Source organism: Rhinoderma darwinii, chromosome 11 (genome assembly GCF_050947455.1).
Source record: "Rhinoderma darwinii isolate aRhiDar2 chromosome 11, aRhiDar2.hap1, whole genome shotgun sequence".
In the NCBI taxonomy this organism is placed as follows: Eukaryota; Metazoa; Chordata; class Amphibia; order Anura; family Rhinodermatidae; genus Rhinoderma; species Rhinoderma darwinii.
The window spans coordinates 42080981-42103781 of record NC_134697.1 but is presented as its reverse complement, the minus strand read 5'-3'; the positions used below and the strand labels follow the sequence as shown (position 1 = coordinate 42103781).

At 39.1% G+C, this 22801-nt stretch overlaps 1 protein-coding gene and 1 long non-coding RNA gene across 2 annotated transcripts in view; one reads left to right on the top strand and one right to left on the bottom strand.

Annotated features, from left to right (window-relative positions):
- Window positions 1-22801, top strand: part of LOC142662901 (uncharacterized) — a 224171-nt gene that overhangs the window by 112408 nt on the left and 88962 nt on the right. The window lies entirely within an intron of this gene.
- FAM13C (family with sequence similarity 13 member C) overlaps window positions 1-22801 on the bottom strand; it is a 302988-nt gene that overhangs the window by 236811 nt on the left and 43376 nt on the right. The window contains exon 6 of the mRNA XM_075841177.1: window positions 8403-8506. Within this exon, the coding sequence (XP_075697292.1) occupies window positions 8403-8506 (104 nt within the window). The remainder of the gene's footprint in view (window positions 1-8402; window positions 8507-22801) is intronic.

Here is a 22801-nt window from a genome sequence, read left to right as displayed (position 1 = left end):
ATGATTTAAGGCACGATGACAAATCAGATTCCCCTAACTGCATCTTCAATAACGATAATATTGGAAGTATGGAAAAAATGGAAAACAGCATTAGGCAAAAAAGCCCTCCTAATCCCTCCATCCTTGTTAGCACTGGTTGCCTCATCAATCCAGCACTTCCTCCAACTTCACTCCTCCAACTTCCCTCCAAACACCCAGCATTCTTTCACTGCAGGCCCCCTGCAGTTTAGGTCAATGCACCATGCGGTCCTGCTGTCTCACAGCTGGTCCAACACCGCGCCTCCTTCTCTCCAGGCACCCCACAGAATCTCTCAGCTGTTCACCTACACTTGTCGGTCTGTGTACCATGCGGTCAGGCTCTCTCACAGCCAGACCAACACCACCTGGAGCACACGTACCTGGCGGTCTGGCTCTCTCACAGCTCACAGCCAGAACACCACTTCCTCCTACCCCTTTGCTGGAGCGCTGGTTCACTGAGACATCCCCCTAGAACTTGAGAAAGACCCTCTACTTGTCACGGGTCAAAACGTTGCCATTTTTACTGGATGTTTGACCAATAAAATAACTTATTGATTGAAACTTGGGAGACGTGTGCTGCTGTTCACCACGCTTTTTCTGAAGATTACATTACGTCAGACTGGCTTTGTCTGATTTTACAGCGTGACACCGCTCCTGATAACGGGATTTGTGCTGCTTCAAATATTGTATTTTTTGGATCCCCCTAGAACTCGTCACGACTCCTCTCCTTTCATCATCCAGTGCCAAGTCAGTCACCGCCGGCTCATTCACGGCTACAAATCCGCACCGCACCGCCGTGAGTCGTGGCGCTCAGCTGCCGACTCAAACACCCACTCCAAGCTACCGGGGTCTACCACCCCCGATGGATCCTCCGCTCCGCTCGTCCTCTACACCGAAAACAAGACACTTACAGCAGGTACAAAGACAGACACACATTGACGTTCTGAAACGGGAGCTGCTCCTGCTTGCTGTCACTCACGCGGCGCACCACAATGTAAGAAGCGAAGTATTGCCTCATTTATTTATTTTTTTAGGTTCCAGTTCAGTTCTGAAGTTGCTTTGAGGGGCCTATGTATTAGAAAACCATATCAAACACCCCATTTTAGAAACTAGACCCCTCAAAGTATTCACAACAGCATATAGAAAGTTTATTAACCCTTTAGGTGTTTCATAGGAATTTAAAGCAAAGTAGAGGTGAAATTTACATTTATTTATTTTTTGTCAGAAAATCCTTTTTATTCCATTTTTTTTTTCTGTAAAACAGAAGGTTTTACCAGAGAAATGCAACTCAATACTTATTGCCCAGATTCTGCAGTTTTGAGAAATATCCCACATGTGGCCCTAGTGCGGTAATGGACTGAAGCACCGGCCTCCGAAGCAAAGGAGCACCTAGAGGATTTTGAGGCCTACTTTTTATTAGGCACCATGTCCGGTTTGAAGAGGTCTTGTGGTGCCAAAACAGTGGAAACCCCCCAAAAGTGACCCTATTTTGGAAACTAGACCCCTTAAGGAATTCATTGTAGTTTTCATGGGGTGCATGCGGCTTTTTGATCAGTTTTTATTCTATTTTTAAGTGGCGTGGGGGCTAAAAAACAGAAATTCTACTAATGTTTTTTTTTCTATTTTTTTTATAGCGTTCACCGTGCGCTATAAATGACATATTCACTTTATTCTGTGGGGTGATACGATTACGGCGATACATACGTAGTGCAGTGTATTAGAGCTGTCAGCTACACACTGAAAGCAAGCATAGTGGGTCCTGACTTTGTCAGGACCCACTAGGCTTCCGTAGATGGCATAGCCGGACACCATTGTTAGGCGTCTGGTTGCCATAGCCACCATCGCTGGCCGCTATCGTGTAGCGGGCCGTCGATGGTGGTTTAACCCCTAAGAAGCCGCGCTCGCTATTGAACGCGGTTTTTAAGTAGTTAATCAGCGGGGACACAGCGATCGGTCCCCACCATAGGAGCTGCGGCAACCACTGTACAAGACAGCAGCTGTCACAGCTTCTGTATGTGTCGGGAAGACTATTCCATCATGGAGCGCGAACGGGATGATTTCCATGATGGAATAGTATGTCACTGAGCGTTAGGGGTTAACCACTGGTAGCTCACAGCAACTCTTCAAAATATTTGTTGTGGAAATTTTGTGAAAGCATTCTGTGATCACATGTAGTGATACAGTTAGGTCCAGAATTACACAGTGACACAAGTTTTGGCATTTTAGCTGTTTACCAAAACATATCGAATGTACAGTTATATAATCAATATGGGCTTAAAGTGCAGACTCTCAGCTTTAATTTGAGGGTATTCACATCCTAATTTGAGGAAGGGTTTAGGAATTGCAGCTCTTTAATATGTAGCTGCCTCTTTTTCAAGGAACCAAAAGTAATTGGACAATTATCTCAAAAGCCATTCAATGGGCTGCGTGGGCTATTCCCTCGTTAACCTTAAGCAGGTAAAAAATCTGGAGTTGATTCCAGGTGTGGCATTTGCATTTGGAAGCTGTTGCTGTGAAATCCACCAGAGAGATAGCACAAATGTTAGGAGTGGCCAAATCAACAGTTTGGTACATTCTTGAAAAAAAAAAGAGGGCACTGGTGATCTCGTGAACTCCAAAAGGCCTGGACGTCCACGGAAGACAACAGTGGTGGATGATCGCAGAATCCTTTCCATGGTGAAGAAAAACCCCTTCACAACATCTACCCAAGTGAAGAACACTCTCCTGGAAGTAGGTGGATCAGTATCTAAGTCTACCATAAAGAGAAGACTTCATGAGAGCAAATACAGAGGGTTCACCCCTCCTGGTCCCCTCACGCTTTCACTGCAGGCCAGGTCTCATACAAGGTACTGACGCCAGGCAGCATGAGGACATTGAATGTGACGTAGCACTCGGGATATTGAGTGCTGTGTCACATATAAGGTCCTGACGCTGCTTGGTTTTAGTACCTTGTATGAGCCATGGCATACTGAGGGAGCCTGATGGGACCTGCTGGGGAGAAGCAAAGATGAGCAGTGAGGTGAGTATAAATATTTTAAATTTTATGTCACGACCACAGTCGTTATGCCAAAATTGTGGCTCACGGCCAACCAAAAGGGGAAGTGAGTAACAGCTTTTTAATCATCATAGAGTTTTACAAGCGTGCCATAAATATTATAGAATCTTTTCAACCCCCTTGAATTTTTTTTTAAAAAGAAATACATATTGGATATTAGAAACATATCAATATTTGCACTTACTCAGCCTCTTTTTATCTCTCTTTTTTTAATACAAGCTAGCTAAATCCATCATGAAGATTCACACTCTCATGGCAAATTAGGGCATAAACTGTGAAATACTTTGAGACTTCAAAAAATATTATATGCTTATTTCCCAGACTGCGAATGGCCTAATTTTTCAAATGTCTGACAGTATTTTCTTAATCAATTTAGAAAAAGAACTTTCTACAGGGTAATGATGCATAGAGCATTTACATTAATGGCAAAGCTGCCTAAATTAGCTCTAAATATAATTAATTAGACATTCCGTGCTGTCAATAACAGGCCCTGCAGTTAGATGGATTATAACTTCAAACAATTCAAATAAGTACATTTATTGAGACTTTTATGGAAAAAAAAAGTTTTAAAAGTCATTATGCACAAAATTTTGATTGCATTGAATCACTTGAAATTTTTTTTTACATCGACCTGTGTACTTCAGTCTTTATCTGCGGACTCTAAGAAACAAGGATTTACATTTTTAACCCTAATTTAAATGCGTATGCCATCAGGATTGCCATACTATACTGTAAGTTTACCCTTTTGGGTCAGTTCACACTGAGTTTTTTTTACGTTGAATCAGCGTCAAGAAGCCCAAAAACGCCTCCCACTCCCCAATGGGAGGCAGAGGCATTTCTCTTCCGGGCGGCTTCTGGCTGCTCGCGGGAAAAAGAAGCGTCATGTTCTTTCTTGCCGCTTTCTTGAAATCAATGGAAGACAGGAAAAACCTGTGGCGATAGTTTCTGGGTGTTTTTTGAATGCGGTCCTTGCATTAGCTGCAGTGGCCGGGGGCCAAAAATGCCACAAAAAACACAGAAAAAAGGCATTAAAACAACGCTGGCAGTTCAAAATCGCCCTAAAAATTCCTTCAGGAATTTCGAGGACGATTTTTTCTGCCTACAAAAAACACTGCGTGACCTACCACTTTGCCTGGTGTTGAAAATCTATTCTAGGAAGCCCTGGATGCATCACTAAGAATAATATATTATCTTGTTTTTAAAACATAAATTCATGTTATCATTAAAAGGATATGCTTACTTTAAAAACCTTTTATTTTTATTTCTCAAATGTAGCTAAAATAAGAACTTAAAGAGGCTCTGTCACCACATTATAAGTGCCCTATCTCTTACATAATGTGATCGGCGCTGTAATGTAGATCACAGCAGTGTTTTTTATTTAGAAATACGATCATTTTGACGGAGTTATGACCTATATTAGCTTTATGCTAATGAGATTCTCAATGGACAACTGGGCGTGTTTTACATTTTGACCAAGTGGGCGTTGTGGAGAGAAGTGTATTAGCATCCGGACCCCCGCGGATGAAAACATTTTATATGTTTCTATGACATATTAAAAGTATTGTAAAAGTGCAGTCACTCTTTAAGCTTGACTTAGACTCAAACCTATTCTAAGATAAACAGATACACCATAAGAACTAAGGCCTCATGCACACGACCGTAGCCATGTGCACGGCCGTGATTTTCGGGTCGGCCAGCCACGGAGTGTGAGCCGCGAGCAGCCCGAAATCGCGGGCTGTGCACATGGCCGCGACCATTATTTTCCGGGCTCTGGGGCCATGCACGGACCATGGAAACCACGGTTGTGTGCATGGCCCCATAGGAATTAATGGGGCCGCAACTCTCCCGTGGATTTTCGGGGGAATTGCGGCCGCAAAAGCACGTTCGTGTGCATGGGGCCTAACAAAGGGGACCTCTTTTTCTACCAAAACTATTCTCTTTTTCTATAAAAACTATATTTATTTTTTTTAGAAATAGTATACAAATACTCCATTATGCCCCGAATAACTGGATACAGTTACATAGTTACATAGTTACATAGTTAGTACGGCTGAAAAAAGACACATGTCCATCAAGTTCAACCAAGGGAAGGGAAAAGGGAAGGAAAAATTTCTACACATAGGAGCTAATATTTTTTTGTTCTAGGAAATTATCTAAGCCTTTTTTAAAGCCATCTACTGTCCCTGCTGTGGCCGGCTCCTGCGGTAGGCTATTCCATAGATTCACAGTTCTCACTGTAAAGAAGGCTTGTCGCCCTGAAGCTTGAACCTTTTTTTCTCCAGACGGAGGGAGTGCCCCCTTGTTTTTTGAGGGGGTTTTACAAGGAACAGGATTTCACCATATTTTTTGTATGTACCATTAATATATTTATATAAGTTAATCATGTCCCCCCTTAGTCGTCTTTTTTCAAGGCTAAATAGGTTTAATTCTTTCAATCTTTCCTCATAACTTAAATTCTCCATGCCCCTAATTAGCTTCGTTGCTCTTCTTTGTATTTTTTCCAACTCCAGGGCATCCTTTCTATGAACTGGAGCCCAGAACTGAACTGCATATTCTAGATGAGGCCTCACTAATGCTTTGTAAAGTGGTAATATTACATCCCTGTCCCGCGAGTCCATGCCTCTTTTAATACACGACAATATCCTGCTGGCCTTTGAAGCAGCTGATTGACACTGCATGCTGTTATTGAGTTTATGATTTACAAGTACACTCAGATCCTTCTCAACAAGTGAATCCGCCAGTGTAGCTCCCCCTAGGACATATGATGCATGCAGGTTGTTGGTACCCAGATGCATAACTTTACATTTATCTACATTAAACTTCATCTGCCAAGTGGACGCCCAAACACTTAGTTTGTTTAAATCTGCCTGCAATTCATGAACATCTTCCATAGTCTGAACTATATTACATAGCTTGGTGTCATCTGCAAAAATAGAAATAGTGCTATTAATCCCATCCTCTATATCATTAATAAATAAGTTGAATAATAGTGTTCCCAGCACTGAACCCTGGGGTACACCACTTATAACTGGGGACCATTCAGAGTAGGAATCATTGACCACAACTCTCTGGATACGGTCCTTGAGCCAATTCTCAATCCAATTACAAACTATACTTTCTAAACCTATAGTCCTTAATTTACCCATTAGACGTCTATGAGGGACAGTGTCAAATGCCTTTGCAAAGTCCAAAAAGACTAAATCCACAGCGGCCCCTCTGTCTAGACTTCTGCTCACCTCTTCATAAAAACAGATTAGGTTAGTTTGACAACTTCTGTCCTTAGTAAAACCGTGCTGGCTGTCACTTATAATGCTATTTATTGTCACATAATCCTGTATATAGTCCCTCAATAGCCCCTCAAACATTTTCCCCACGATGGATGTTAAGCTTACTGGTCTATAATTACCCGGGGAAGACCTAGAGCCCTTTTTGAAAATAGGCACCACATTTGCGCTGCGCCAGTCCCTTGGCACTATACCAGTCACTAGAGATTCTCTGAATATTATGAAAAGGGGGACAGAAATAACTGAACTAAGCTCTTTAAGAATTCTAGGGTGTAACCCATCTGGTCCCGGTGCCTTGTGCACATTTATTTTATTAAATTTAGCTTGGACCATATCTACATTCATCCAATTCAGTATATCAACTGATATATTAACAGCACTGGCACCGGCTACATCAGCTGCTCTTTCTTCTGTTGTATATACAGAGCTAAAGAACCCATTTAGTAACTCTGCCAACTCTTGATCTCTTGTGACCAACTCCCCATTACCATTATCTAGGGGTCCTACATGTTCAGACCTTGGCTTTTTAGCATTTATATACTTGAAGAATTTTTTGGGATTTGTTTTACTATCCTTGGCCACCTGCCTTTCATTTTGTATTTTTGCTAATTATATTACATTTTTACAGATTTTATTAAGCTCTTTATATTTTGCAAAGGCTACAGCTGTACCCTCAGATTTGTATTTTTTAAATGCCCTTTAGTTGCCTAAAGGGGTTCCATACTTTTTAAGATTGATGGCATATCCCTAGCTACACAACTACTGTACTTTTACAATTTTGGTGCCCATTAGTCCAGATCTCCATTTATACAGGACTTTTTCTGGTTGTTTCGCTTTGGGTCGTGTAGTCTTGACACTAGGCACTGTATAATAATCTGCAGTTGGAAAAAACTGCTCCCCAAGAATGCAGTGCAGTAGTTTACACTGTATTTGAATTGCTCAGCTAAACTCATAGTGTGTCTGTGAACAAACTGGACCGATTATAATAGCAACTAGCAGACATCCGAACTCTGGGCTAAAACAGAGACCATTATACAAAATCAGTACTAGAGAATTAAAGCAAAGTTTTTTTTAAAATATAAACTGTAAGATCGTATTTAAGAGTGAATGTAGAACAACAACAACAACACTATTTCATTGCTTAAGTTCAAACTTAAAGAAGTTTTATTTTGGAAGTAGGAACAGACATTTTGTAATTACATTTTTTAAGAAACAAAATTTAGGCAAATTTTCAATGTATCCATAATGTTTCTCCCCCCTTTTTAGAGTGTTTTCAAAACTTATATTACTTGTTGGTTTCTTTTACACAAAAACATTGTAGCAATTTCAGTTCATACAGCTCATACACTTTAATGGGCACAACAAACGAGTAACAATAGTAACAATAGGCTCCATGCTTATAAAGGTTAATGTTTTCTTGGAGTACCATTAAGCTAAGAATACCTTTATAGGTTTAAAGAAATGTAGGCATTCAGGTCAGATTTGACACCAATGTTCATTGAGCTTACTACTGATCAGGGGTGTAGCTAGTGAGCAGCTGAGAGGGCTTGTGCTATTGATGCTGGGTGCCAGTAGGGGCGACAACAAGCCTTGGCCAGGGTATTTGGATACAGGAATGCCCAGCTACGGCCCTGATACTGATGTCAATACTTCTGTGGACGCAAGAGTACTTTGCAATCTTTTTTATGTATTCACAAAAGCAAAGGCACTGGGCATTGTAACTTACATCACATGCTTTGAAGTATTCAGAATACCTGTAATGTTATAATGTACGAACAGGTGAGTAGAAGGTTCAAATACAATTTTTTTAGCTTTGTTCTGTTGACTCAAATCTATGGAAGTCTGAAATCCATTTTGTTTCATCAGATGCTCAGTCTCTGATTTTTACTGAAGCTCTGCTTATTCAGATTGGCTGTTTTCTATAAGCATAAGCCCACCAGTTTAGCAGGAAATGAGTGCTGTACATTAAGAACTGATTTATTTTACCACAAGGATTTGATGATTACAAACAAGCCAACTAAACTATCAGTGAGAAATATACTTACATATTGAGTGCAGTTTGTGATGTGCTTGATAGTGATTTTAGATTTGCAGTGTTGTCTTCATAAGTTAATATGTTCTGGCTTCTACCTTCATATATTGGCTCTTCCTGCATACAATATAAAATAAAAGCTTATTTATTATTAACAATAATCAAAAACCATTAGCCTAAAAATAAGAGGTAAATAAAGAGCAAGCAAAATCCTTTGAATAGACCTAGCATTGCATGATTATGTAATTATAGTGTAGCATACTAAAATAATGTATACAAAATGATTGCATTATCCATTCCATAAATATTTATATGAAAAAATATTCTAACGTTTTAATTTCAAATACTACATTTGACACCACTTCTCAGAAAAATTCTGAGTGCTTTCAGTAAGAGCAACGCAAACATCAGGTGTTAGAAAAATGGTAATACAGCTGATCTTGGTGGTCACCTTGAGGGGGGGACGGGACTTGACTTGACCATCCACCTATTAACAGATAATTGGTCACCTGTATCAGGTCTCATGAGACCAAATCGTATAGCCAGGGGCAGACTAACTGTTTGAGGAATCAGTCACTGGTTCAGTGCCCAGAGCATTAATCGGTCCCATAACCAAACTTCACCATACATCTTTACAGGGGTCAAAGCTGGACACCTATGACATGAAAAATTATATGTTTACATATGTTAGTGGTTACCTGGAGTTAAAAAAAAGTTTCATGCTGCAATCTCCATTCCTTCATTAATTTTAGTTTGCATCCTCCTTGTAGTTTCAGACTTTTCTTATGTGGACATCCCACAATACATGCTAGATGTAAGTTCTGTGTGTCCAGGATACTGTTGCCTTCACTAGCCCATATGCTCTAGCACAGCTTTATTCCTGAACTGCTAAACCCTTCTAATACAGCACCTGTGTGATCTTCTCTACTGTACATACGCTGACACTGCCTTTGTATGTGAACTCTCCCTCTGCAGATTCTGCCATGTGTGCTATCCTCCATATATACACTTTGTGATAGTACAGCCTGTGTGACAACATCCAGGAGCAGTATGCTGTCTAATTTATGTCAGAAGCAGCAGCAGCAGCACAGCCAGCTATGTACAGGTGCTGTAAAGACTCTACAGCAACAAAATGGTAGGACATTTTTTTAATGAAGGCTATTAGGAATGTTGCTTAATTTTGCATTCAGAAAGCAAATCAAGAAAAATGTGAAAAGAATAATCCAATGCAAAAGTGTCCATAGCCTTTTTATTCTGGCTTTGTGAAGAGAAGCAGTGGGTTTAGACCTCCGTATTCGAGAAGCTGAACTCTGACTCCTATAAAAATGGCTGGTACTGTTTCTGAGACCACAATAACCCTGCTAACCTGCAAAGGTTAGAAATAATACTGAATATATATATAGATAAATATATATATATACTACCGTTCAAAAGTTTAGGGTCACTTAGAAATTTACTTATTTTTTAAAGAAAAGCGCAGTTTTTTTTCAATGAAGATAACATTAAATTAATCAGAATTACACTCTATACATTGTTAATGTGATAAATGACTATTCTAGCTACAAACGTCTGGTTTTTAATGCAATATCTACATAGGTGTATAGAGGCCCATTTCCAGCAACCATCACTCCAGTGTTCTAATGGTACATTGTGTTTGCTAACTGTGTTAGAAGGCTAATGGATGATTAGAAAACTCTTGAAAACCCTTGTGCTATTATGTTAGCACCGCTGTAAACAGTTTTGCTGTTTAGAGGAGCTATAAAACTGACCTTCCTTTGAGCTAGTTGAGAATCTGGAGCATTACATTTGTGGGTTCGATTAAACTCTCAAAATGGCTAGAAAAAGAGAGCTTTCATGTGAAACTCGATAGTCTATTCTTGTTCTTAGAAATGAAGGCTATTCCATGCGAGAAATTGCCAAGAAACTGAAGATTTCCTACAACGGTGTGTACTACTATTCAGAGGAGAGCACAAACAGGCTCTAATCAGAGTAGAAAGAGAAGTGGGAGGCGCCGCTGCACAACTGAGCAACAAGACAAGTACATTAGAGTCTCTAGTTTGAGAAATAGACGCCTCACAGGTCCTCAACTGGCAGCTTCATTAAATAGTACCCGCAAAACGCCAGTGTCAAGGTATACAGTGAAGAGGCGACTCCGGGATGCTGGCCTTCAGGACAGAGTGGCAAAGAAAAAGCCATATCTGAGACTGGCTAATAAAAGGAAAAGATTAATATGGGCAAAAGCACACAGACATTGGACAGAGGAAGATTGGAAAAAAGTGTTATGGACAGACAAATCGAAGTTTGAGGTGTTTGGATCACACAGAAGAACATTTGTGAGACGCAGAACAACTGAAAAGATGCTGAAAGAGTGCCTGACGCCATCTGTCAAGCATGGTGGAGGTAATGTGATGGTCTGGGGTTGCTTTGGTGCTGGTAAAGTGGGAGATTTGTACAAGGTAAAATGGATTTTGAATAAGGAAGGCTATCACTCCATTTTGCAACGCCATGCCATACCCTGTGGACAGCGCTTGATTGGAGCCAATTTCCTCCTCCAAAGCACACCTCCAAATTATGCAAGAACTATTTAGGGAAGAAGCAGGCAGTTGGTATTCTATCTGTAATGGAGTGGCCAGCGCAGTCACCAGATCTCAACCCCATAGAGCTGTTGTGGGAGCAGCTTGACCGTATGGTACGCAAGAAGTGCCCATCAAGCCAATCCAACTTGTGGGAGGGGCTTCTGGAAGCATGGGGTGAACTTTCTCCTGATTACCTCAGCAATTTAACAGCTAGAATGCCAAAGGTCTGCTTTAATTGCTGCAAATGGAGCATTCTTTGACGAAAGCAAAGTTTGAAGGAGAAAATTATTATTTCAAATAAAAAAATCATTATTTCTAACCTTGTCAATGTCTTGACTATATTTTCTAGTCATTTTGCAACTCATTTGATAAATATAAGTGTGAGTTTTCATGGAAAACACAAAATTGTCTGTGTGACCCCAAACTTTTGAACGATAATGTATATATATATATAAACCAGGCAGGTCCTGGAAAACTAAAACCTGTATCATGGTTGGTAAAGAAGCCCATGAGCCTTATTGCTTGAAGACACGGGCGATTATTAACTCTCCCCTGGCTGTAGTAGACTCCATCTCTAGTATATAGTGGATGATTATGGACTTTACAGTCTATTGCTATTGCACAGTTTATATCTGGCTTCTTGGTTTGGCCAGAAGTAACATAACTGTTAGGGTGTAGTCTAAGATACCCGTAAAGAGAGACCGCCTTACTGTACCTCTGAGTAAATGCTTACTAGTAATGGGTACTGTAATAATGTTATTTTAAACATAAGTAAACAGCAAAGGTGTCTGAAAGATGGAATCTGGTTGGTCGCTATGAGCAAATCCTGAACTTGTTCCTAGCACTCGTTTTGATTTATAAAAATGTCATTATATATTCATAGAATAAGAATATTGTTATTTTTTTTATCACATTTTTGGATTTTCGATGAATACATCAGAAGTTAAAGCGGTATTACCATATCAAACATTTATGACATATAAACAGGATATACCATAAATATCTGATTGGTGCGGGTTTCACCAAGCGTGCTCGGCTGTTTCAGCAACTCCCAGAGAGGTAAATGGAGATAGCCACACAAAAGTATGCTCAATTCTCCATTCCTTCTCTGCCTGGATGCAGCTGCCGGCAACCGCCTCACCAGGCTGGATGGGTGTCTCCCACTCTCGACAGAGGTGCAAGTCCCAGAGGTGGGACCTGCACCTATCAGACATTTATGAAATATCCTGTGGGTATGCCATAAATGTCTGAGATGGGAATACACTTTTTCTTTTTGGCCAATCCCCTCAATGAGGACAATTATGTATATAATTAAAAATATCTACGGTAAAGGGTGTTTTACACAGGACGATTATCGGGCAGGCAAGCGTTCATATAACGCTCGTTGCCGAAAATTGCCCTGCTGGTCGTATCGTTTTAAAAAAGTTAAATATTATCGTTGTCGGCAGCACATCTCCCTGTGTAAACAGGGAGACGTGCTGCCAACATGATAATAATGGATGGGGACGAGCGATCGGAGTAATGACCGCTCGTCCCCATACACAGCTCCATGTGACAGGAGCAAGCGAGCGCCGATGAACGTTGTCTCGTTGATCGGCGCTCGCTGCATCGGCCGGTGCAAAAGGGCCTTAAGTGGAAATATTTTACGCTCATACTGCATCTCATTTATAGTACTGTCAGAATGACAGAGAAGCACTCTTCAATAAAACATTGTTTCTGAATTTGCAGGATGGAAACACTCACATATACACAGCCAGATAACATTGTGACCTATGAGTGGATATCTCTGGTAGATGACTCACTGTAACAAGATGACAGTGATTAATATATCTGTTTATGGCAGTTAAAAATGGCTGGTTGCCCTTGTAATCTGTGTTAACGTTACTGAAATGACCTTATAAATTTAATAGCTGCATTCTAGGAAATGTGCATACTCCTTCAAAGACAGTACCACATTGCTGGAGCTCCAAGCCAAGATTTTTCTTATCTGCATATTCCAATAAACATATTTTCAGTGGTATAATAAGTAGTTGTTAGGCGCCGTTTAAATGTTTAGGCCCTGTTCACACAGCAGAATTTTTGCGGCGGTATCCGCCGCAAAATTCAGCCTCCCATTGCTTTCAATTGGAGTCGGACACTTCTTTTTCCCTCTAGCTGATTTTTTCTACCAGTGGGAAAAAGAAGCGTCCTGCCCGATCCTTGGGCTGATTCTGCCCGTACCTCCCATTGAAGTCAATGGGAGGAGGAATCTTCCTGCTCATGGCAGGAATAATTTCACGGCGGATTTATTTCGAGATCTCATGTACCAGTGCTGAATAAGTATTTGCTTTCCTTAAACAGGTTTATTCCAATAGCTGCATCCATATTGAGCGAGTAAGGCCACCTTCACATAACGTTTATTGCACTACGTTTGACGTATATGCCAGGAAAAGCTCTCAATGTATATGTTAAAGTTAGACAGTGCAGGATTCCCCAACAGTGGCATCAGAGACCATAGACTATAATGGTATCCGTTAAACCGATACATCATGAAAAGCTATTAAAAAGCTTATGATATATCCATTTGATGGATACCGTGTTAAAAAAGTAACTGGACTACGCGGGATGGAATAGCATAGTCTACTATGCGATTCTGTACCTTTTTGGGGGCATGAAAGATCATAACGTAGTCATTAAACATATAATATTATAGTCTACGGGTGACAGATTGCAACTATAAGGCATCTGTCACAGGCATTCTTCACCCATAGACTAATATGGTATCTGTCTAACATTTACGTAATAAAAAGCAATTAAAAAGCCAAGGACGTATACGTTGAACTTATGCCTGTCACCCATAGGCTCCCATGTTAAAAGTACAGACTACCGCGCGGTATACTTTTTTTTGGTTTGCTCCTGCAGGACGGATCAGTGTAGTCTACTACACTAAGGTATCATGAACTGTTCAGGTAGGATCCACTAAGATCTCAGCATTATACAACTTCTGCAAAACTAAGTTTGGAAGGTTGAAGATTGAACCTATTCTTAGCAAAAGCCTAAATTTCTCAGAGGCTCAAACTCACCATATGTCATTGACTTTGAATAATAATAAAGAATTTCTGATTGAAAGACAATATAATAGAATAAGTGACCAATATATGTGAACAAAAGAACAGAGTGACTGCTGCAGCGCTACTGATGGTCGATGAAATGTCGAGAAACAACATATAGCATACCCCATATCACCATGATGCATATTGTAATGCAATAGGAGAGAATTACAAATGCATTTGCCCCAACTCGGCTTCACTATGCACAAAAAAGTAAGAATTCGTTTGCTTTAAACATTTTCTCTTTGTTCACCTACAATTTTATATATCGCTCCTACATTATGCAGCTTTTATTAAGAGCTTGGCCTTTTGTTATAACCTCTTTATCTGTCAATCACTTATTTCCCCATCTTTCCTTTACATATTATAAGGATTTATCATAAATTTATTTTTTGCTTTGCTCTTAGCTATGCATATTTACGATTTTAGAAAAAGTTTTAGATCTTTGAAACTTTTTCAGTTTCATTTTCAGTTATAGCCAGTATATTTGAGGTCAAGTAAAACTTCCTAGAAACTTTCTAGAATTGACAAACTTTCAACAACCTGTAATACAATTCCTTTAAGGCACTGACAAATATTAAAGAACTTCTATACAAAAAGGTGAACCTACACTTGATAATGACGATACACAGTTGATCATTTATGGTCTGTAAATCAGTTGTCTTCCATATTAATTTTGGTGTCAGTCACCACCGTACGAGGCTACCGTATACAGGTCCGCTATCAGGGAAGTACAAAAGGTTCTGCCTTTAAGGGCCTTACAAAGTATGGTGCCTGCTGTGTAGCCCGCAATCCACCAGCATAAATTTCTCAGTGCAATTATGGATTTTTTTTTAGCATACTGCACTTGCAGTGTCAAAAAAGGCCTCTATACTAAAGTTATAATTATCAAACATCACTCTTTGTAACAGTTTTATTTGTTTCAGAAAAAGGGTCACTATGTGCAACTGGCATATTTCAGCAGCTACACCATATTCCTGTTGCATACATATGGTAAGCTCTAGAGGGGGATCGGGCGAGGCTAATATAATCATTAATATGATCTTTAAAGAAACACTTCGGCAATTTTTATTTTTTTTTGCATATTCCAGCAATATTCTAGCAGTGTCATTTGTTTCTTCCCAGCTCAGTTACGTCTATACATTTTAAACCCTTTTATTATAGACAGCTGTGCCATGTGATCTCAGTTTGACCACCAATCTAGACCATGTTCTCATGTGTAGACAGGAGGTCACTCTACCCTGTGTAGATGACTTTCTGTGAACTACAGGATTACATCATCACCAACCAAATACCCCCTGGCAGCACTGAGACCCCTCCCTACCGACACAGCTCCACCCTCCTTGTTTCTCTTTATGTCCCCTCATGCATAGAGTACTGCTGAAGAGATTATTTCATTCCTATATAAGGGAACAGGAGTGCAGTGATATATGTAATAGGTGAGTCCATACAATGATTAGCTGAAGAGTTATAAAACTCCCATTACTCACACTACTGGTCTACACTGAAAGTTGTGGGAGGAATCCTCCAGCTCACCGTTTAGCAGGTCTTCAGTGCAGGCTGTGCCCGGATCTCCGTGACGGCACACGGTGGAATCAATAAGAAATAAAGGAAAAGCAGTGATCCAGCGCAAGGTAATTTTAAAAGGAAACATGGTTCCAATTTTATTAAAAAAAACTTCTTTAAAAAATGTATGTCTCAGATACGAGGGTGGTTGGCAGTATTCAATAATGCCTATGCGTTTTGGACAGATACGATGTCCTTACTCATGGCTTGTTTACTGGTTTACACTATCTGTATGTGCTGTGTGCAGAGAGTCCAGTGTATTTCTATGAAATGTTGCTCCTCATTGTCTCCTGCTTGTAAGTGCTAAAAGAGAGAAATCTATCACTAGTTGGAGACAGGGTGGACAGGCTGAGCTGCATCAAATAGGATACATTGAGACTTTGCAGTGCTAGGGAACAGCAGTTCTACAGCATTTCACTTATCTATCACAAGCAGGAGGCAGAGAAGCAGGCTGAAACTGCATCACAAAGGAATGCACTGAGACTGCACTTAGGGGACAGAAGTCCTATGCCACTGAACTATAACTTGTCACACTTAAATAGTATGCAGAGCAAGTGCAGTGTGATGAGATTCCGCCCCTTCTGTCTCTGCAAAACCAGAAGCATCAAGGGTAATGTAGGATGCATTAGGGAAATCATATCAGAGGGGAAGAATGACCCAAGATGGCAGACAACCCATAGATGGCATATCAACTAAAACGGTATACACAAGGCACAAACAAGAGCCTTTACATTATTCTTTAATAATAACATATGTTGCACTATATAGGCAAAAAAGATCCCCAAAGGACCACAACATTTATGGTACAGTATTAAAGTTGTTCTACAGCTTTAACATTTTGTCTTAATTTTTCCGAATTCTAACGTTTTAATACGTATGTAATGGACTCTGATTAAGAATTTGGTACCTAATATCTTGGTACTCTTTAGGCATTGTTTTTATTATTTTACAAACACTTATCCATAAAATTTTACTGTAGATGACCTGCATTCTAATTGGGAACATGAGGCAGATTACTATTGTTGTTGCGCCAGAATTCTGGATTACAGTAAGTTGCGCTTTTTTTTTGGTGCAAATCAATTTAGACAAATTTATTATCGATTTGTGCCAAAAAGAACAGAAGTTTGTGCCTCACTAGCCACTTTTTAAAAGCATATAGAAAAGGGTTAGTGGCTTAGCGTCAGGGAACTGTGGCTTAAAATTTGCAGATGAACAAAAAAAATTCGCAAAAAATTGCGTAAACTAAGCAAACCAAGAGCTGGTATAAGGAAGAGAAAAGTGTCATACATTTATAGCAAGATGCGCCAAATTTATCATTCAGGGTCTGCCTGTGATAAATTTGGCGCTCTTCTGAATTCCTGGTCTAAGTTTACAACGTCTAAATGTTAGACAGCATTAGTAAATCTGCCGCTTATGTTGAGTTCAATGTATGAGACCTGTCAATAAAGTGAGACATGGGAGAGCTGTACAGTATGTCTCTTAATCACCCATATCAGTCTCTATCCCTTGTTAATTTCAGTCTAAAATCTGTATAACATACACACTACATGGCCAATGTCTTAGAAAGCTGGGAGATGTGGGAGGAGGCCCAAACCATGTTACAGTACAAGAGAAAATGATTCAAACATTTCGTGGAAAGTTTATCCTTACTCCCTGTTGTGGGATTAATTTTCATTTTTAGTTAAAATGATAACAGAACTGGGAATAGATCCTTCCAACACTAGTGTGAACTGAGCCTACTTCATGTTTTCAAAGTTGCCAGCCTAGAAATAGTGAGATTTCTTAACTACCTTTGTGTGTGAATAGTAATTAGAAAATCAATTAAAAAAAGTTCATTAAAATGAATTGCAATGTGACTTCTACATGAAAATGAGATGACTAAATTTACAAAATTATTCAAATGAAATGTGCCAAAGCCATTAACAGTTAGAGTCTAAAGTAACTCTCGGGAATAATGAACCCAGAACTGCTATTTTAAAATTGTAAGAATTATTGCTAAAATTTGTTAACACTTTGATGCATTCAGGTTGAACACTGTAAAAGTGTCAGGTTTTTGTTGTACAAATTCAGATTCATAGAAATACAGATGTAGCCGTCTTTATCTTGACTTTTAACGCATTAAATACATAGTGGAAAGATCCTTTATCTTCACTTTTTCAATGAATTAATTTTAAATAGCCTTTGTTGTGTGATATCACGGTGCAGCAAGTTATCACAGTCAAGGTAAAGATGGCTACATCCGTATGTATTGCAACTGTCCATCTTCTATTATAATAATAATAATAATAATAATAACAACAACAACCTTTGTTTATATAGCGCCAACATATTCCACAGTACTTAACAATTCAGAGGGCTCAGGTACAAACAAAATCAGATATTACATAGTGACAAAACGAATTTACAAAGTAAAGGGCCCTGTGGAGGAAGGGCCCTGCTTGCAAAAGCTTACAATCTATAAGAAAATAAGGGGTGAAAGGTGCTTGTTTTGTGTCATCGTCCAGCCATCGAAACAAAATAGAGTAGTACACATAAAGCTACATGAGCCAATCATCAGCCAGTATCTGTGAATGACAGATATGACGTGCATTAGGATGTAAGGAGTCTGGGGGGGGGGGTACTATTGAATCATGGGGTCATATATTGAGGAATAATGGTGAGAAAAGAACAGGAGTATATTTATACAATGTGGTTGACTTGCCTAAAAAGATGTGGGTTTTAGGGAAAACGTAAAACTATGGTTGTTGGGAATTAATCAGTTTGTCCTGGGTTGCGTATTCTAGAGATCTGGTGCAGCACGAGAATAGTCTTGCAGATGGGAGTGGGAGGTTTGGATTATGGAGTGATAGACAGAAATGAGGGGGGATATAGGGAGGTGCAGCACTGTGGAGAGTTTTGTTGGTGAGAGTTAAAAGTTTAAATGTTATTCTAAAGTGAATGTGACACCAGTGCAGTGACTGGCACAGGGTAGAGGCATTGGTGTAGCATTTGGACAGAAAGATGAGCCTGGCTGCTGCATTCAGGGTATATGGGAGAGGGGAGAGTTTGGGGAGGCGAATACCAATTAGAAATGAGTTACAATAGTCAAGAAACATTGAGAGTTTTGACTGGCTCCACAGTAGGACAGTGGACGGAGCCCGTAGAAGTGGTCAGTAATAAACAACTCCTGCAACAATCTGACTTCAGCCGTCCATACACATTAGAAAATAGTCGGCCGAACTAGCTGATTTCCTTAGGATCCTCAGACGATAGAATATGTAAGGAGGCCTTTTAACTGCCTTTTACATGTACTGTTTAATTGCATCATGTCTGATCCTGCCAGAGGGATCTGGCAGCGGCTTATTTCCTTCTCCCCATGAAAAATAAAAATGCACAGGGTACATGTCTATTTCAATTGGGAGAGGCAAATAACAGATATATGTGGTTCTTCCTTACCCTAAAGTGGAGGGTTCAGAAAAATGGTTCAGAGAAATGAGGCAAATCACAACATAACTCTGAGCATTATGGAAAACTATTTCTAACAACTAATAATCAATCAAAGTGGATGTTAAATCGGGTCATTTGTGCCCTTCAGTTCACTGTTGATGACTTGTGCCCTTTATTCTCAGTATGCTGAATGTATGACCTGGATGTATACATCTGCTTGCTATATAGTTGCATACAGCGTCCAATACTGCGTGGTATTACATACCGCCCAGATGCTTTCCAAAAAGGACACTGTTTTGACATATTTTGTTTCCATTGAAGTCTATGGAGATGTTGCTGGCATATACCGCGAACATGCACTGCAAGTGCAGTGTGAACGGAGATCTATTATGCTTGGTGTTTGCAAGAATTTCCAGTATGTTAACATAGTTTGCCACAATATCATTTTCAAGAAAGCTTCACTGCTCAGAGCAATATAGCAATACTTTCTTTATTATGACTATCATTCATGCGTTCTGAATAGTCCAGCTCAATAAATGTTTATATATAAAGCCTGGGAACTGCAATGATGATGGCAAGAAATTAATACGTCTAAAGAAAGCTATGCCTTGTGCTGTTCATCAGCATTAGAATACTGCAATATTTTAAGGGACATACAATTGCCCATCATTTAGGGACAGTTGAAGACTATGTGTCACTGTATTAGCCCAAACTATATTAAAAACTATTGATAACTGTTTTATATCTGGCCGATCTCTGTCTCTTATTTTTCTTTGTTGTTTTTGGCTCTATTCATCTAAACTTTCAGCATACTATAACCTTTGTAAAGTGAATAGTGAATTTTGTAGTCGTTGATTCATTTGTGTTTCCTTCATGACATAGAGCAAGATCAGCATAGTCCCGGTAAAATTATGAATGTTTTTTTTAAAGAAATAAGCAAATATCTGAAAATATATTTTTTCTTTTAGTTGGGAAAGCATTTCTCTGCATGTGCTCAAGTGATGATTCCCTTAAATAGGATCTGTCATAGAACGTATGTTCTCCCATGAAGATGTGCCAATGCCTGCAAATAGTGAATCCAGTCCTAAGAAGAAGTTTTTGGACCTTTCAAAGTCAAATATGAGAAAAAAAAAACGGACCTTCTCTGTCAGTCCATTAAGATGCCTGTTGTATTAGTACAGTATTGTTTTTGTTTTTTTTTACTATAGATTGTGGCACTGATTGTTGCACTGTTTTACATTAAAACACTGAATTACCATAATTATGATATATCCCCAAGCTCGGCATCTCTCATTCTATCCTATGCTGCCTTTGAATAGGGTAGTATGGAAGACCTGACAGATCCGCTTTAAACTCTGTCATATACACCTTAGGCCTTATGCACATGTCAGAACTGTGTGAGAGTTAGGACAGACGCACGTTCCGTAGACACTCTGCGTGTCTCCAAGATATTCTTCCCCAGAAACTATGCTTATGATGTTTCCGCACCTCGACGAACAGTTAAGTTACGGTGATGGCACAGAAACAGATGTTGTGCCCGCGCCATCAGCAGCAGGTGCCAGCTGTACTATACAGTCGACATCCTGCTGCAATGGCCGGGATTGGAGATAACGAGATACCCCAGCAGTATAACCCATTAGATGGCATCTAAGGAATTTAATAGAGAGAGGGCCCTCTTTGTTTCTCATCGGCACCCCACAAAGGCAAGGCTAATAGATTGCCTGTCAGTTTTACCCTGAGTATACCAAAGCATTATATAAGTGATCAGTAGATCGCATTTTGGCGTCCCCTGGTAAGACTAAAAAAATTATTAAATACAGCTTAACAAAGTTAATTAATAAAAAGAAAACAGTGTTCACAGAACAAATATAGTAAAACCAATTTTTCCATAAACGGTGGTTTTATTTAGCAAAAGTGTTGAAAAAAAATAAACATACATGGTATGACCGTGATTGTAACAACCCAAATAAAAAAGTTAATACATTAAAGTATGTTGAACGGCATAAAAAAAAATACCTTAAAAAATGAAGGTGGAATTGCTTTTTTTTCAACTCTCCCCCCAAAAAACATAATAAAAGTTAATCAATAATATGAATCCCAAAATTGTTCTATTAAAATTATGACATGTCCCGCAAAAAATAAGTCCACATACGGCTATTTTGACAGAAAAATATGATCATTGTTATTGTGCAAAAGTAGTAAAACATCCCTAAAAATAAAATATATACATATTTGGTATGGGCTATAATTGTACCAACCCACAGAATAAAGGAACATGTTATTTATGATGCACGGTGAATGGAGTAAAGTTAAAACACAAAAAAATAACAAATGCAGAATTGCTGTTTTTTTCCATTCCCTTAAATAGTCTAATAAAAGGCAATCAATAATCTATATGTACCCCAAATTGGTTCTATTAAAAAATATGACTCGTCCTGCAATAAAAAAAAAAAGCCCTCAGACAGTTACATTGAGAGAAAAACATCAAAGTTATGGCTCAAGTACAACAAATCTCACAAAAAAAATAGACCTAAAAATGTTTAGACGCTCATTTTACCATTTATTGTAACATTCTGAAGCGCAGCTGAAGTAAAGGGATACACTGGTGGATTTCAGTATCTGTTGCTCAGTTTCTATGGCAACATAGTTCGGGCTTATGATTACTGATCGTCAGCCTCATTGTTGTGCTTCCATGGCAACATATTTGTGCAGCGTTAAAAGAGCACTGCTTGCTTGATATGGAAATGGTGACACTGGAATGCAATGCACTGTGTTCGCAATATATGAAAATGCGGCAGATAGTGAACATAAGATGGGGTGGATTCCAATACCTTCCTTTAAAAACTAAAATTTTATAATACTATTATGAACACCGTTCTACCAAGGCAGTCCGTATATTCTTGACACTCATGTGTTACCCAGGAACCTTGTATCCAGGTGTGTACTAAATGCCCAGTCCAATGTTAACCCCTTCTGGACGAAGATGTTTTTTGATTTTTCATTTTCATTTTTCACTCCCCGCATTCCAAGAGCCATAACTTTTTTATTTTTCCGTCAATAGAGTGGTGTGAGGGCTTATTTTTTGCGGGACGTGTTGTCGTTTCTTTTGATACCATTTATAGTTCCATATAATGTACTGGGTAACTGAAAAAAAATTATTTGCGGGCTGAAAATGGAAAAAAATGTGATTCCTCAATTGTTTTTTGGGTTTAGTTTTACGGCTTTCACTGTACGGTAAAAAGGACAACTTATCTTTATTCTGTGGCTCAATACGATTTACTGCGATACCAAATTTATATAGGTTTTTTTTATGTTTTACTACTTTTATTGATAATAAACGTTTTGTTAAAAAAAAAATGTTTTGTGTAGCCACATTCTGAGAGCCATAACTTTTTATTTTTTTCCCCGATTGAGCGATGTGAGGACTTATTTTTTGTGGGACGAGCTGTAGTTTTTATCGGTACCATATTTTGGTACGTAGATCTTTTAGATCACTTTTGATTAAAAAAAATTAAAGCTAATTTGACCAAAAAATAACACTACATTGTAATAGTTCAGACTTGTACGGACGCAGCGATACTGTAAAGGGAAGTGTTTTATATATTTATATCTATGTACATGTGAGTGTAGATTATATATATATATATATATATATATATATATATATATATATTTGTCTGTACCAGGTAATTAGACACCCTGGGGGATAGAAACCATAAACAGTGAACTAATCCAGGAAGCAGGAAGTTCCAACT